The sequence below is a fragment of the Malaclemys terrapin genome, chromosome 9 (assembly GCF_027887155.1).
Source record: "Malaclemys terrapin pileata isolate rMalTer1 chromosome 9, rMalTer1.hap1, whole genome shotgun sequence".
NCBI classification, from domain to species: Eukaryota; Metazoa; Chordata; order Testudines; family Emydidae; genus Malaclemys; species Malaclemys terrapin.
The window spans coordinates 44,773,424-44,790,770 of record NC_071513.1 but is presented as its reverse complement, the minus strand read 5'-3'; the positions used below and the strand labels follow the sequence as shown (position 1 = coordinate 44,790,770).

Sequence of the window (17,347 nt, the reverse complement as noted above, 5' to 3'; positions counted from 1 at the left end):
GGGTAGGTCACGGATTGTTGCGCGGCCCGATGGAGGCCGTGGGTGTCTCTGCTAGCGAGGATCCCCCCACAGCCCTCCTCATGGCACCGATCATCTTCGCAACATTAAACACCCGGGGCTGTAGGATGGGTCTCCGCAGGAGCCAGGTGCTCTCCTTCCTTCGGGAGGGGGGGTACTCTGTGATTTTCCTGCAGGAGACACATACGGATCCGGCCGCTGAAGCTAGCTGGCGGCTGGAGTGGGGGGACAGGGTCTATTTTAGCCACCTCACAGTTCGTACGGCTGGAGTGGCGACCCTGTTCTCCCCCGACCTACGGCCCAAGGTGCTGGGGGTCACCGAGGCTGTGCCGGGCCGCCTGCTGCACCTCCGGGTCCGCATGGAGGGGCTTGTGGTTAATCTCGTCAACGTTTACGCCCCGACACTGGGCCCGGAGAGGTTGTGTTTTTATCAGCAGGCGTCCGCCTTCCTTGGCACCTTGGATCCTCGCGAGTGCCTGGTCCTGGGCGGGGACTTTAATGCCACCCTTGAGGAACGGGACCGCTCGGGGACCGAGCAGCACCAGGCCGCCGCGGACGTCCTCCGGGAGATCGTCGAACATCACTCCCTGGTGGACGTCTGGCGCGACCACCACCCGGATAACGTTTCGACATTCACTTTTGTCCGGGTGGAGGTCCATCGGTCGTACCACTCCCGGTTGGACCGCATCTATATGTCACGCTTCCATCTTTCCCGGGCCCACTCCTCCAGCGTCCGGCTGGCCCCTTTTTCAGATCACTATCTAGCCACCGTGAAAGCCTCTCTCTGCGCAGAGAGGCCGGGGCCAGCCTATTGGCACTTTAATAATAGCTTGTTGGAGGATGTGGGCTTCGTGGCGTCCTTCCGGGAGTTCTGGCTAGCCTGGCGAGGGCAGCGGCGTGCCTTTCCCTCGCCGCGACGGTGGTGGGACCTGGGGAAGGTGCGCGCCCAGCTCTTCTGCCGTGACTACACCCGGGGCGCCAGCCGACGGAGGGATGCGGCGATAGGGCAGTTGGAACGGGAGGTCTTAGAGCTGGAGAGGCGTCTGGCCGCCAGCCCCGGTGATCCATCCCTCTGCGGAGCGTGCCGGGAGAAGCGGGAAGAGCTGCGGACCCTCGAGGACCATTGGGCCCGAGGTGCCTTTGTTCGATCCCGCATCCGCCTCCTTCGGGAGATGGATCACGGTTCCCGCTTCTTCTACGCCCTGCAGAAAAAGAGGAGGGCTAAAAAGCACATCACCTGCCTTCTAGCAGAGGACGGCACCCCCCTCATGGATCCGGTGGAAATGTGCGGGAGGGCCAGGGCCTTCTACGTAGGCCTTTTCTCCCCGGATCCGACCCATCCTAACGCTTGCAGAATGCTCTGGGATGAACTCCCGACGGTCAGCGCGGGCGACCGAGACCGGCTGGAGCTGCCTCTCACTCTGGCCGAGTTCTCGGAAGCCCTCCGCCGCATGCCCACCAATAAACCTCCGGGCATGGACGGGCTGACCGTGGAGTTCTACCGCATGTTTTGGGACGTCCTCGGCCCGGACCTTGTCACCGTCTGGGCCGAGTCCTTGCAGGGCCGGGTCCTCCCTCTTTCGTGCACGCGAGCCGTGCTCACCTTATTGCCGAAGAAGGGGGACCTCCGCGATTTATGGAATTGGCGTCCCATCTCACTCCTCAGCACGGACTATAAAATCGTAGCGAAGGCCATCTCGCTGCGGCTAGGGTCCGTGTTGGTGGACGTGATCCACCCAGACCAGACCTACACCGTCCCGGGCCGCACCATCTTTGACAACTTGTATCTGGTCCGGGACCTCTTGGAACTCGGGTGTAGGGATGGTCTGTCGTTCGCCCTCCTTTCCCTGGATCAGGAGAAGGCGTTCGACAGGGTGGACCACGGGTATCTCCTGGGCACTCTGCGAGCGTTTGGCTTCGGGCCCCAGTTTGTGGGTTTTCTCCAGGTGCTGTACGCCTCCGCAGAGTGTTTGGTCAGGCTCAACTGGACCCTGACCAAACCGGTCAGCTTCGGGCGAGGAGTACATCAAGGGTGCCCCCTCTCGGGCCAGCTGTATGCTCTGGCGATCGAGCCCTTCCTCTGTCTCCTCCGTAGGAGGTTGGCAGGGTTGGTGCTGCGGGAGCCGGAGCTGCGGCTGGTGCTGTCGGCCTACGCCGACGACGTGCTCCTCAGGGTCCAGGACCCAGGCGACTTGGTGCGGGTGGAGGCTTGCCAGACCATCTATTCGGCGGCCTCCTCCGCCTGGGTTAACTGGGTCAAGAGCTCTGGCCTGGTGGTAGGGGACGGGTGGCAGGCGATCTCCCTCCCACCCGCGCTTCAGGCCATCCGGTGGAGCGCGGGTCCGCTGCTCTATCTCGGCGTTTACCTTTCTGCCACGCATCCGTCTCCGCCAGAGAACTGGCTAGGTTTAGAGGGCAGAGTGTCGGAGCGGCTCCGGAAATGGACAGGACTACTCCGGTGTCTCTCCCTTCGAGGGAGAGCACTGGTGCTCAATCAACTAGTCCTGTCCATGCTCTGGTACCGGCTCAACACCCTGGTCCCAGCCCCGGGCTTCCTGACCACCCTCCGGACGTTGATTCTGGAGTTCTTTTGGACAGGACTGCACTGGGTCTCTGCGGGGGTTCTCCATCTACCCCTGGAGGAGGGAGGGCAGGGCCTGAAGTGTCTGCACGCTCAGGTCCACGTCTTCCGCCTCCAGGCCCTGCAGAGGCTCCTTTATGGTGCAGGTAGTCCGGCATGGAGCGTATTGGCGCACGCCTTCCTGCGCCGGTTCCGAGGGCTCCGATATGACCGGCAGCTCCTTTGTCTCCATCCGAGAGGTCTTCCGCGAGGCCTCTCCGAGCTGCCGGTCTTCTACCAGGACCTCCTCCGGACCTGGAAACTGTTTTCAGTGACCAGGTCCGTGGCGGCCACCGTGGGGGCAGATCTCCTCGCGGAGCCCCTGCTACACAACCCCCAGCTTCGTGTGCAGGTGGCGGAGTCCCCCATGGTGCGCCAGAGGTTGGTCCTAGCAGAAGTCACCAAAGTCGGAGACCTCCTCGACTACGACCAGGGAGACTGGCTGGATCCCCTGACGCTCGCTCAGCGCATGGGGCTCTCCAGACCTCGTACTCCCCGGCGCGTACTTCAGGAGGTGAGGGCCGCTTTGCCGCCCGCTGCTCGGGACTATCTCGACCAGATCCTGCGAGAGGGCACGCCCCGCCCACCCTCCACTCCGAGCCCTCCAGACTTTTTCATCGGGCCCCTGCCCCTTGGACCCTACCAGCCCCCTCCCTGTCCATTCGCCATGAGCTGGCTGCACCATCTGCAGCCGGTTCTGTTCCGGACCATGCCAAGGAAACATCTATACACGCTCGTGCTCCATGTTCTTCATGTCCTCACCCTCGCGTCCCGCCCCAATACGAAGTGGCGGGACCTTCTGCCACCTCTGGAGGGTGAGGAGCCCCGGTGGGCCAGCCTTTATTCTGCTCTGATCCCGAAGCCCACCGGGGACATCAGTTGGCGGCTCCTTCATGGAGCCGTGAGCACGGGCATGTACTTGGCGCGGTTTACCCCTATCCCAGACACCTGCCCCTTTTGCGGCGTGAGGGAGACCCTGGCGCATGTTTACCTGGAGTGCGCCAGGCTGCAGCCCCTATTCCGGCTCCTCATGGATATTTTGTTAAGATTTTGGTTGCACTTTTCCCCTCACCTTTTTATTTATGCACTCCCTATCTGTCGCCCCACAAAGTCGCGGGACCTCCTGGTCAACCTCCTTCTGGCCCTAGCGAAACTGGCCATCTATAAAACCAGAGTGAGGAGGATGGCCGATGGAGTTTCCTGTGACTGTGGGGCGTATTTCAGGTCCTCTGTTCTTTCACGTATCCGGGCAGAGTTCCTCTGGGTGGCATCCACTGGCTCCCTTGATGCCTTCGAGGAGCAGTGGGCGCTGTCCGGGGTTCTCTGCTCGGTGTCCCCGTCTGGTTCGCTTCGTTTGACCCTTTGACCTCACTCCTGTCCCTGTTCTTTTATTAGTTCTCCCCCGTAATTGTTTGGTCTCCAGGTCCTGTGGACCCCCCTTTAGGCTGGGGGGGATCCTTTAGCAGTGGGTGGGCTTTGCCCGCCCACTTCCTGGATCCCAATAGGTCTGGTCACTCAGAGAACAGAAACCCTGTCTGACCTGGGACTAATAAATCACTCTCCTGTAGCCCTCTGGCCTGGAGGGAGAGAGGTAGGGGGCTGCTCCTCCTCTTTCTCTGCTACCTGTTTGCTGACTGGCTGCTAGACTCACCCACACCCTTGGGTGCTGCTGTTCCAGCTACAGCCCCTTGGGGGGGGGTCTGCTGGCCCACTCCCCAGAGGAGGGGAGGGAGAGACCCCAACCATTGCTCCTGCTGCTGGGGATGCCACCACCTGAGAAGGGTCCTTCCTGGTGGCCACCAGACTGCCGCCTGGAGCTGCTGCGTTTGCTATTGGGGAGCTGCTGAAGCCCTGAGGAGAAGAAGAGGACCATCTGCCAGTGGGGGAGCACGTAGGAATTCTACAGACCACCGTGGAGGGGCCCTCCCGGACTGAGTAACTTTTGAAATGTGCTCTTGTGGTGGGGATCTAGACTGTGTTTGTGGAGACACAGGGGGTGTGGCGTGGAGCCTGCCCCCTGGTCCATCTGTGTCCCCCACCCCCACCCCCCAATCCCCACCACCACCATCATCGTTGCCCCTTCCACCACCCCCATCGGCTACTCACCATCTGCCTCAAGCTTCTGCCTCTGGGACTCAGCTGCTCACCTAGGCTTGCCACGCCCTGTTGCCACAATTGGGCCTGATACAGCAGCCAGCCTAAACTGCCTTTCCTTTTTGTTACAAGCGCACGTAGGTGCATGTGCCCCCCCTCCCCCTGTAGCAAGCCCCCAGCTTTACCCTTGCTACCTACCCATTTGCCCCTTGCAGCCTTTTGCCCCTCTCCCTTGACACAGCCCCTCGCTAGCTCCAGTTTGTTTGCCTGCCCCACCCTTTCCCTCTGCAGACTTTCTTTGTTTGACCCACCCCAGCCTCTGAAGCTAGCCCCGTAGTTCCCCTGCCCCATTTCCCAGCCTGGTTGTTCCCTTCTCCCTGCGTCCCTTTGCCCTGATTAGCCCCTCCCTTTGTGTGCCCATGCCCCCTCCCATGCGCTTGTGCCCCTCCCCATTTTAGTTTGACCCGTTTCACTGCACCCCCCTATGCTGTTATATCCCCCCTTCCTTGGTGCGACTAGAGGAGCCGGAAACCCTCTCCGAATCAGTGACTGACCTCTAGCCCTTGATAGCCCCCCATCCAGCCCACCCCCTTTTTCGGTGCCCTCCTCCCCTGCCTACAGCCTAGGGGGGAGGAGTGGTTGACCTGCTTCCCCCTTCCCTACCCCCCCTCCAGTGTTTGTTCTCCCCCATCCTCATTATGGCAGGAGACGAGGTGAGTGGGACCCCTCGGGCAGACCCTGCTGCCCCTCCTCCACCCGCCCCACCATCGTCCCCCCTAGCCTCTACCTCAACTGACGCTGCCGAACCACCTGCTACCACCCCTGCTGGAACACCGGCAGCAGCGGGTAACAAGGTGACCTCCGCTGCTGCCACATCCCTCGCCCCCTCTGACTCTGGGGGAGTCCCCCCAGCTGGCAGGAAGGGCCAGGGCACAAAGAAGGGTAAAGGCTCTGCTAAAAAAAACAGGCCATCCATGGCAGGGGGTGCCCCCACTGCCACGGCCCCGCAACTGGCCGCGACGTCCCTCTCTGCTGTTCCCTCCACCAGCTCTGTGGGTGTCCCTCCCCCGGCCCCCAGGGCACACGCCCAGGTGGCGGCAGCCCCCCCACCTGCCGCTACGTCATCTCCCCCATCCACCGCCTCTGCTACCATCTATAGTGGCCGGGGCCCCTTCCCCACCTTGACTAGGAAGCACGGCGTCCGTTGCCTCCTGGTACCCGCCTCGCCCCATGTGGAGACCTACGTGCGGGCGTTGGCGAGGGTGGTGGGGCCCACGGCCATTGTGGCGGCCTCCAAGATGTACGGAAAGGTCGTCTTCTTCCTAGCATTGGAGGCCGCCGCCCAGGAGGCAGTGGAGAAGGGCCTGGCGGTGGGGGGCGTGTACGTCCCCCTGGAGCCGCTAAAAACCTGGGCGCCCGTCTGGTCCTGACTTCTGTCCCTCCCTTCCTTCCAAATGCCGCCCTGTTACCCGCCCTCTCTACCCTGGGGAGGCCGATCTCTGTGGTCAGCTCTCTCCCATTGGGCTGCAAAGACCCCGCCCTCCATCATGTCCTCTCATTCCGCCGGCAGGTAGTTACAACTGCCGCCGGCGGCACGTGACGGTGAGGCGCTCGAGGGGTCCTTCTTGGTCCCCTACCAGGGGGCCTGCTACCGGGTGCATTATTCAATGGGGGAGGCCCGGTACTACCTCTGCCGGGCGACGGGACACGTCCGGAGGGACTGCCCTTTGGCCCAGCACGGAGGGACATCTGAGACCCCCGAGCCTCGGCAGGGCGCCGGTGCCCCTAGCTGCCCGGCGTCCGAAGCCTCCCCTCCTCCTTTCCGGCCCACCAATGCTCCCGCTCGGGCCCAAGGGGTATCTCCCCCAGTGCGCCTAGACGAGCGGGAGGGCCCCGCCTCTGCCTCCTGCAATCTGGCAGGGCCTGTGGAGGAGGGTGAGGTAGGGATACCGCCGGGCATAGAAGAGGACATGCCTCAGGGAGAATCCTCCCTTCTACATGCTACCCCACCATTACCTCCCCGAGTCTCTAAGCCTTCGCCCTTGCTCCCTGACCCAACACCTGTTAGCCAGCCCCCAGATGATGCCATGGAGGGCTACTCATCCAGTGACCAGTATATTTGCCCTCTACCAGACTCCTGTACCCCACTGGTCTGGGTCTGTCACATGACTTGTATCTCCTCTTTTCTTTCTTTGCTGACTTCTCTGTGTCCCTTAGGAGATTGGGATAGTGCTGTTTCAGTTACATGTAAGAATCAAATAGCTCTTGGTATTTACTTCCTTGTTTGTATGAGTGGTATCTGAGCACAGCCTATGGAGAGGTGTGAGACAAACACCATTATCCAAACCTCCATTAGCTGAACCTTTGTTTTCCTAAACAGGGTGAAATCCCTGGATGTTCACTTGCTTTTTAATTCTCCAAAGCCTTGGTTGTCATTAACGATTGTTCATTGTCCCTCTGCTTATGGAGAGTGTAATGTGCCACAGATGCCACAGTAAGTTCGGTGAATGCTGGGAGGGGTCACAGGATAGTGGATGTGAGGTGGCAGGTGACTTGAGAGTCTGTTCATTTGTTTAATTTTCTAGCGCCAGGGAAGTATTTTTTTAAGGCAGGTCAGATTTTGAAGCTACGCTACAAGATAGCATCCCTTTGAAATGCCCTTGCACCAACAGCAGGGCTTGCGATACCAGCCGCTCTACTCAGTAACTGTGATATTCAGAGTCAATCCTTGTTTTGTGGATGGTACTTGGAGCCCATGGGCTAGGAGTCACACTCATAAATCTGAGGCCAAGGTTTGACACCATTTGTTTGTATTCACCTCCCAATCAGGTCATCTTTACAACAAGAAAAGTGACTGTCTCTTTCCTGACAGAGTGAAGAATTTTAGCTCTAACTTGCGAAGAGCTTGTCTCTTTCCATTATTGCAGGAAAAAGACAGATACGGAAATATTAAAATGACTGGGGGGTTGAGGATTGGCCTTTTCCAACTGGCAGCTTTATTTTCAGGCCTCTCACTTCAATTATCTTGCAAATTGGACACTGTGAAAAATAAACACTCACTGGCACCAAATTTCACAGACTATAGCAGATGACCTACATTACAGAGGACACACTCAGCTCTCCAGACTGGCTAATGTTACCCCAGTATCTCCAGTGTTCCCTATTCCTGGCTCGGCAACTGTCTTGCTGAGTGACATTGGCCAGGTTATGTCACCTCCCTGAGCCTCAGTTTCCTCAGCTGAAAATGGAGATAGAAACACCAACCTTTGCAAAGTGGTTTGAAATCTAGTGGTGCAAAGTGAAGCACTGAGTGAAAATGCTGAGAATTACACCATTATTATTCGGCCAATGCTCAAACCACTGAGCTATCCCTCCCCAGCATTGGCCTGCTAAACCCAGGGTTGTGAGTTCAATCCTTGAGGGGGCCACTTAGGGATCTGGGGCAAAATCAGTACTTGGTCCTGCTAGTGAAGGCAGGGGGCTGGACTCAATGACCTTTCAAGGTCCCTTCCAGTTCTAGGAGATGGGATATCACCATTATTATTAACTTCCCTATGGTTAGTACAAGGAACACTCCAAAAACCAAGGTAATTTTATTTAGTTAGCTAAGGCTACGTCTACACTACATACTACTGGCAGCGGCGTGTAGGGTAGGTGTAGCTATATACTGCAGTGAAAAGCAAGCTGCATCCACACTATGATGTGTAGCTACACCTGTTGGTGAGTGACAGGCTCTGGCAGAGGGGAGGCAGTGGGGAAAGGCCTTTCCTTGCTGCAGTGGAAGGCTCCAACAATGGGGAGCTGGCAGAGTCTTTCCTCACAGCCAGAGTCATTCCCTGCAGCAGGGAAAGGCTCTGGCAGCAGTGAGACACTACACTGCTATTTTTGGTCTTTGGCTTTTCAATTAAAAAACTTAAATTTTGTCAGGGGAAGAATGTCCAACCTTTTCCAGAGGAGCTAGAAATGGTTACCAGCTAATAAAAGTGAAAACGCACGTCTAAAACTTCATCTAGCAAGTTTTGTTTCAAGGCTTTGTTTAAGATGGCCTTTCTCATCCATAGTTTGCCAGCAAGATGGTGACTGACCCTCCCTTCGGTCAGAATGTCTCTCAAAGGCCCAAAGGTACTGGTGCCTTTGTCTTCTGAGGTGAAAGATAATTTTGGGTTCTTCTTCAAGGTCTGATCCTGCTCTGTAGTCCACACGTGGAGTACACATGCGCGCCATGCGCCCCAGTCCAGAAATTTTAACAAGCAGCGCCCGTTGGCCCTCATATGCACGGTAGGTCTCCTCGTGTTCCTACCGAGGGCATAAGAGGCAGTGTGGGCCGATGCCTCTCCAGTGCCTTCTCACCGCCGCATGGCCTGCCTTGGAATCCTGTGTCTGCAGATTTCTCCAGCTTTTCATAGAACCTGTAAATAGTTTGTTATGCTTCTTGGCCTATTACTATAATTAGAGTTTTATTGTATAGTTAGTGTATCTTGTTTTTCCTCGGTTGGGGACTCCCGCCCAGTGATCTGGGACTATGCCCAGAATCCTGGGGTTCAAGAACTGAATCTCTTGCCCTCTCACTCCTTCTCCGTCAGCGATGACCACCAATGCAGCTTCTACTGCTTGGGTTAGATGCATATCTCAGTGAAGTGCAATGTGTGTTGCTTGTTTCCATAAGAACTCATGAAGCTCATGAGCTTTCCCTAAGGAAACACCTGATGGAGAAGGCTATGAGATCCCTCCCTGATTTAGGCCAAGGAGAGCCCCGTGTATATCAACTCCAACTACTGAGCAGCACCCCTCCAAGCATGTGCTTAGACGTGGAGTCTGCATTTCCTAAGCCCAAGGAATTTTTGTTCTGCCATCCCACTGCCAACTTTCTGGAGGTAGAGGCAGAGAGGACTAGGTCACACCATAAAAGGCCACCCTGACAGACAAGGGCTCAAAGAGGCCGGACCTCCTGGAGAGAAAGGTCTTTTCCTCTGTGGGCCTGCAATTTCCTGTTGCTAACTATCAGGCACTGTTAGCGAAATACAACATGAACAACTATTCCAGGCTGGTGGGCTTTAAGGACAAGCTCCCCACAGAAGACATAGCTCAGTTCCAGTCCTTTATAGAGAAGGGCAGGTTAGTGCAGTAGAGGCAGCAGATATGGCATCCACAGGGCTGGCCACTGGCATATTCATGAGGAGGGATTCTAGGTACAATTGCAGGTTTCCCTAGGGAGGTCCAGAACTCCACTCAGGGCCTTCCCTTGATAAGTCAAATCTCTTAAACAAAAAAACAGATGAGTCCCTACACTTGTTACAGAACTCGAGATCGACCTTACACTCCCTGGGGTTCTACATTCCAGCCCCATGGAGGAAACACCAGAAACAAACCTGTAAACCAAGGCCACCTCTTCCTCACGCGTTCTACTGCCAGCGTCCACCGAGCCTCTGCGGAGACCTCAGAGGGTTCAGAGGCCTCGGCCCCCTCTGTCCACCATGTCCTCTACCCATGCCCAGTCACCTGCAAAGGGCTACTTCTGATGTCTCACTCAAAACCCTCCTAGCACCACTGATGCCAACCATCTCTTCCCCCATTATTTTCAGGGGCCATCTTATGCAGTTCACCACAATTGAGAATTGATCACGACAGACAATTGGATCTCAGAAATTATCCATCAAGGATACTCCATGGAGTTCCTCTTCCTCCCCCACTCACAAGCCCCCTTCCCAGTCCCCCTTCAGGAATCACTCTCGTGAGGTGACTCTTCAACAAGAGGCGGACCTCCAGCAACAAGGGTCAACAGTCTCATCTCAGTATCAAGGGAGAGGGTTCTAGTCCCCGTATTTCCTAGTCCGCCAAAAAGGAGGAGAGTGGAGACCCATTCTAGACCTTCAGCAACTCAACATCTTCATTCAAAAATTGGAATTCCGGATGGTAATATTAGCAGAGGGGATGTGGTTTTCAGCTCTTTTCATATAGACATTCCTCCCCCCCCCCCCCCGCCCAGGAGGTTTCTGTGGTTTATGGTGGGCCAAAAATATTTCCAGTTCAGAGTCTTCCCCTTTGGGTTGGTGACAGCACCTATAGCGTTCACTCCCATGACTGCAGTGCATCCTCGGAGATGTAGTTCAGCTAGAGATCATGACCCTTAGGGGAGAATGGGGGCACATGGGATGTGAAACTACACCTGCCAGCAGTCACACTGGCTGCTCAGGTGGACAGAGACGTTAATGTTGATCTCCTCTGAAACATTTTGACATATTTGATTCAAACATTTTCAGAACTTTGTGCTGCACATGAGGTTTCGATATTTCAGCTTTCATCCCCGTTCAGGATGCAAACACATGTTGAAATATTGGAAGTTGCTATTGAACGGAACATTCGGTCAGCTCTAGAACTGACTATTGTCAGAAGTTGGGATCAGGGCCGGCTCTAGGCACCAGCAAAGCAAGCAGGTGCTTGGGGTGGCAAATTTGCAGGGGCGCAAGAATCCAGCATGAAAGCTGAGAACCAACTGGGAGCCCTGGGAGCTGTAGTTCCTTGGTTTGCTCCCTGCCTATAGAGCCAGCCCTGGAGCAGGGAAAGAACTACATTTCCCAGCATTCCCTTGGCCACAATTAACAGGAAAGGGAAGGGGAAGGAGTGTAGAACTGTAACCTCATGCTGCAGCTTGCTGTAAATGGTAGGAACAGAGCCAGCTCTAGGTTTTTTGCTGCCTCCCACCTCAGCCCTGGGCTCCCCCACACCCCTGTGTTGCCCTAGCCCTGGACTTTCCCCCGCCCACATCCCCTGCTGCCCCAGCTCTGGCCCCCACCTGCACCCCCTGCCGCCCCAGTCCTGGGCTCTTCCCCCCATCCCCCACTCGCATCTCCTGCCACCCCAGCCCTGGGCTCTCCCCCCCACCCGCATCTCCTGCCACCCCAGCCCTGGGCTTTTCTCCCCACCCTGCACCCGCATCCCCTGCCGCCCCAGCTGTGGCCCCCACCTGCACCTCCTGCCGCCCCAGCCTGGGCTCTCCCCCCCACCCCCCGCACTTCCTGCCGCCCCAGCCCTGGGCTCTCCCCCAAAGAAAGAATTGGGTGGACTAAATGGACATTGCACCTCTCTATCTGAAGCCTAGCAAGGCAGGTACGTGGATCCCACTAGAATTTAAAATGAAAAGTAAGGGAGGGGAGGCTCTACTAGACTGGGCAGCTTTAGATACAGTACCAGGCACGTAGGAGGATTTACCCTTCTGAGCCATGGAATCAGAAATTGACTTTTCTTTTCCAGATTTAGCTAATATTCAGAAAGGGAATCCAGCACCTGCCTTCCAGATTTGAACACCTGCAAAATTCAGGAGTGCTCAAGCTCAATTTGGGCAGCTGTTACTTCATTTCTCCCAAATCAAATATACTCATCCACTGTAACTTGCTGTAGGAAAAAGTAGAATAAATTGAGCAAGAAATGCTTCCCAGTGGTTATTAGGACTGGAATTGCTATTTTCAACAGCCATTGCTTTTTATTATTATTATTATTATTAAGTTTTAGTTTTATTTGTTTAAAAGGAAGACAGTGATATTGCATTGGCAAATTCCCCATAGAAACAAAGAATGGAACAAAAGAATAATAAAGGCACCTCAACTTTTCCTCATTTATGTAGGACAGTCTTATATCCATCCAGATAGCCTTCAATCACACAAGCTGAAAATTGTTCCACTTTACTGCAGTTCTGTAACGATATGGGAACCAATCCTGTCTGTGTTCTGTGCACATCCAAAATTCCTGCTGAATGACCTGCTCTGGGAGCGAGTTACCAGTGACCCAGGGCTGGGGCGGCAGGAGGGTGCGGGGGGGCGGCAGGCGGCCAAAAATTTTTTTGCTTGGGGCAGCAAAAAACCTAGAGCCGGCCCTGGTTGGGATGTGGGGGAGAGTTTTTGGGTGTGTCTGCAGTGCAGCTGGGAGTGTGTTTCCCAGCACGAGCAGACAGACACGGGCTAGCTTTGTTTGAGCAAGCGTGCTAAAATAGCAGTGTAGTCGAGGATAGCACAGGCAGCAGCTCAGGGTAGCCATCTGAGTACAAACCTGCATGGACCCCTAGATACATACACAGTCCCTTGCCCAGGCCACTGCTACCCCCAGCTACACTGCTATTTTCAGATCACTATCTCAGGCAGAGCTAGCATATCTGTCTCCCATGCTGGGAAGCACACACCCAACTGCAGTGTAAACACACCTTTGAGGGATGTCTATATTGCAGTTAGACACCTACGGCTGGCCCCTGCCTGCTAACTTGGGCTCGCACGGCTCAGGCTAAGGGGCTGTTTCACTGCAGTAGAGATGTTCAGGATCCTGCTGCAGCCCAAGCTCTGAAACTCTCCCACCTCACAGGGTCCTAGAGCCCAGGCTCCAGCCTGAGCCAGAACATCTACACCACAATGAAACAACCCTTTAGTTCGAGCCCTGCAAGCCCAAGTCAGCTGGCCCAGTGTCTAACTGCAGTCTAGATATACCCTTAGAGATTCTGCTTGTGCTGGGTCACACCACTTGCCTCTCCCGGACAGCCTGGTGGGTGCAGCTCAATGGAGATCCAAAGAGAGGTCATCCCTTTGGTGTATGCAGCCAGCCTTCTGCATGAGCCAATCCAGATTGGCTAGCCCAGCTGCAGCGCCTCCTCACCACTGCTGTTTGTGCAGAGATTTATGGCGCCGGGTTACGTTCTGGGAAAGGACAGCTCATTATAAGCTGCTCATATTTCTCCCAGTACAGTTCATCGTGAGCACAATAACCATCTCTCTCCTGCTGTCTGGCTGCTGTTGAAGCCCTCCACTGCTATCAGTAGTGCCCATCTCCAGCTGCCATCCTTCCTTTCCTTGTCATCTGTGCTCAAGTTTGAAGCAAAAGAAAATGGCCTGCTTTCTAAACAGTGAAGAGATTTGTTAGCGAGCCTGTGTTTCAGTCTCCGGCTCCTCTGCCTCTTTCAGCCTGTTAGAGAGTATCACTAAAACTCTTCAGTCTCCCTTGCAGCGCAGCCTCCCATTGGTCCCTCATTTCAGTGCTTCTATGACTACGAAAGCCACTCTTGTTTTAACAACCCTGGCCAGCACCTGAGCACCCTGCAGACAACGGATTTGCCCTTTCAGTGTCCCTGTGAGTTAGACAAGTGTTACTATCCGTTCTACGGATGGGGACACTGAGGCACGGAGAGGTAAGTGAGTAACCCAGGCTCATTCCACACGTCCTTGGTAGAGCTGAGAATAGGGTCCAGGTTTCCTGAATGCCAGTCCCATGCTGTAATCACACTCCCTATCTAGTGCCAATCACTGTCCAGATGCTATTGCTATAATATCCTGGGGCTGGGCCAAGCTGTTAGAATCTCAGTTTGGCTCTCAGGATGCATCTCTGGATGCATTCTGCCCCCTCCCATGTTTCTCCCCAGCTAGCCCTATTTTTGCTGTGCGTTTTCCTTTTAATCTAAGTGCCTAATGATCCACTGATCAGTTAATTCTGACTCCTGCAGCTCTCTGAAGGACCAAGGGCCCTCTGCTCTGGAGTGCCTCAGGACTTAACTGGCAGGGCTGAGGTGCCCTGGAAATGCTGTATGTAAATCCAGGACTGGAGTAGCAGGGGGTTGGAGCGCTGTGACAGAGCCGCGTGTGTGAGGCCCATTGGGCTGGAACAGCAGGGCGGCTGTGGGTCAGGACTGAGGAGTTCAGCCAGCTGTGTTTGTGAAGCCCACTGGCTCGAATAAAGTGGGGGGCTGCAGGTCAGGACTGGGATTCTTTGGCCGAGCTGCCGGCAGGCTGGAGGTTGGGAGCCGGACTAGAACAGCAAGGGATGCTGAATGTCCAGCTTACGGTGGCAGAGCTGGCTGCACAGAGCCTACGCACACTGCGCTTGGCCTCCCACTGGGGAAACATGCAGCATCTGCCCACACAATACCTGACTCAAGGCGATGCTCTTAGGGGCTTGCTTTCCTGGGCAGTAAATTCACACTGTTTTTTTCTGAGGTGCAATCTGGGTGATTGGTGCAAGCTGTTGTAGCTCAGGATGCTGCTGCGTAGGTTGATAGCACAGAATTCCCCAGCCCTCCAGATTCAAGGGCACTTGCTTTGCAAGAAACCTGTCTCCTGCGCAAATGAAAGCCAGGCTCAGGAGCTGTCAGCATGTGAGTTTGCCCTGCCATGAGGCTGTGCAGAGTCAGATGAATCATTCCTTTTTTCCCCGGTTCAGAATCTGATCCCGTTCATTTATAGCCAGGGCACCATACCTCTCCCAGCAGAGCAAAGAACAGAGGCTTTCAGAAAATCCTTAGCACTTATTTTTGTGCTGGTTCCCAGAAAAGACAATTGTGGATTGCTCCATGTTTATCAGCATGAGCAAGGCCAAATGTTCCTTGGCTGTAATGAATCTTTAGAAGGGTTTTATCAAAGCGAACGGGAGAGTGAGTGCGTGTCAATTAGGAAATAGTTTGGCGTTCTGACGGCTGGTAACATGACAAAGGAATTTCAGTCGTGTTCCAAGCCAGCATTAAAAGACCTGCAGAGAACCCCTCAAAATCTGTTCCGTTGATTGAGAATGAAGTACTCTCTCTGTCAGTGCATGTGCCACAGCGCCTGCTCTTTGATGCCACCGGATTGGGGAAGTATCAAGCTTATGAGCACAGCCTGTGCAAACCCAGATTTCATTGTATGCCTTTGGTTTGTTTCTGTAACTAGAGTGGTGTGTAAGGCACAGCCTGCGAGCAGAAGACACTGAGCTGAAACTTTCAGCTGGCAATAGAAAAAGTACTGAGAAACTAAGGGCATGTTTCCTGCAATGTGTAATATACTGCGGGGAATAAACGGCATCGGCTGGAGGTGGGTGTGTGGAGATTGGCTAGATACATTGGCTAGTGACGTTATTGTACCAGTACTCAAGGGTCTAGTCACCTTTCAGTATGTTTGTATAACTTTCATTAATGCTAATAGAGCTAATAGACTCTCGGGGTCCGCAGACTATATCTAAGACTTCAAAAGAGGCCCACACCTCCATTCGAAAAAAAATTGGGTTTCGCAAATGAAAAAAGGTTGAAAACCCACTGTAATAGAGAATAGACCCATTAACGAATTCAAACCGCTTACCATGCTTGGATTTGGTTTCCACTGCTTTACAGCATCCTAGGCTCCACTTCCATTATCTGCAACCAGCTCCCCATTTCTGTTAAAGAGAGTGTGTTTACTGTGGTAAGTCTGAACAATGTAACACAATTAGGGAGGGGGGGTAGCCCAGGACTGAGAGTTTCCCACCCAAACATCCCAGCTGGGATGATTATACAATACCATAGCACTCATCAGCTACCCAGAACCCTTCATGGATATATCTCAAAGCACTTACATAGGAGGGGAAGCCTCCTTATCTGCCTTTTACAGATGGGGAAACTGAGGCACGGGGGCGGTTAAGTGAGTGCCCAAGGTCACACAGCGAGTCTGTAGCAGAGCTGTGACCTAGCTCTCTTCAGTCCCAGTCCTGTGCCCTGTCCACACTAAGGAGAAGCCATTTATAGACTTCAAAGAAAATGTAAAAATGGCCCCCATGCTATAGACCAGCAGTTTGGAGCAATGCTTGACTCCATTCTTAAGTGGCCAAGCTTTCACTCTCTTTTTAATTATTGCTTTTGTTCCAACTATAATTAGACTTATTTCTCTCTAGCGCAACTTCATAAACCTCTTCTGATTTCACCTCCGAGCTATTCCTCCCTTCTCTGCATTAGGTCGATGAAGATGAAATAAATTCACAAGGCCAGCACACCACCTAGCTCCTGCCTGTGTCCTGTTGTGATGACTTACATGGGACTCAAGTGATGCATGGGCCGTGTTAGTATTAGAGGGACCTTTTGCTCTGGAATCAGCTTTTGACAGTAGATTAGTGAGGCATGTGGTTGAGCCTTGTCCTGCCAGCGTGGGGCAGCCTGGAGGGTGCCAAGAATACATGGTACTTTTTATGAATGCTCTGGTATGTGGTTGGAAGGACCAGGTACCCTGGCTGATGCCCTGTCTTACATTCCATGGCTTGGTGTAACAGGCAGAAGAGAGGCAATTCAGGGTTCAGCCTGCGTGACAGGGAAGGAGACACACTAACCATTGGTATTTCTGTCTCCTTTCAGGTCAGCCCTTTAAGTTGGATCCCAAGATGGCTCACAAGAAGCTGAAGCTCTCCAATGATGGGCTGCAGATGGAAAAAGATGAGAGCTCCTTGAAAAAGAGCCACACGCCTGAGAGGTTCAGCGGCACTGGGTGCTACGGAGCAGCAGGCAACATATTCATCGACAGTGGGTGCCATTACTGGGAAGTGATGGTGGGATCTTCAACCTGGTAAGCAGATCTGCCAGGAAGTGCTCCATTCTCTTCCCCCTTGGTCCCTGCCCTGAAACTGACTGTGAGACAGTATAATGAAAGGACAGTCCCTTTATAGGGCCGTGTCACGGACAGAGGGGTGGCTGTTGCTTTCCCTACCTGCTTTCTCACTGCTCAGGGAGCTGTAACTGCAGACTAATGCCAACAGCGAAGTGAGACTCTGCAGTAACCCTGTACAGGTGATAGGTCACAGCCCCTCCCACAGGCTCTCAGGTCAAATCCGCTCAGGTTCCATGGTGCAGTGTAGAAACAGCTGGTGCTG

The 17,347-nt window shown here is 54.5% G+C and overlaps 1 protein-coding gene across 5 annotated transcripts in view; it reads left to right on the top strand.

The window, feature by feature from the left end:
* Positions 1 to 17,347, top strand: part of MID2 (midline 2) — a 432,473-nt gene that overhangs the window by 372,005 nt on the left and 43,121 nt on the right. For all 5 annotated transcript variants that reach the window (XM_054039814.1, XM_054039809.1, XM_054039813.1 and 2 more), the window contains exon 9: positions 16,836 to 17,043. In XM_054039814.1, coding sequence (XP_053895789.1) covers positions 16,836 to 17,043 — 208 coding nt within the window. The remainder of the gene's footprint in view (positions 1 to 16,835; positions 17,044 to 17,347) is intronic.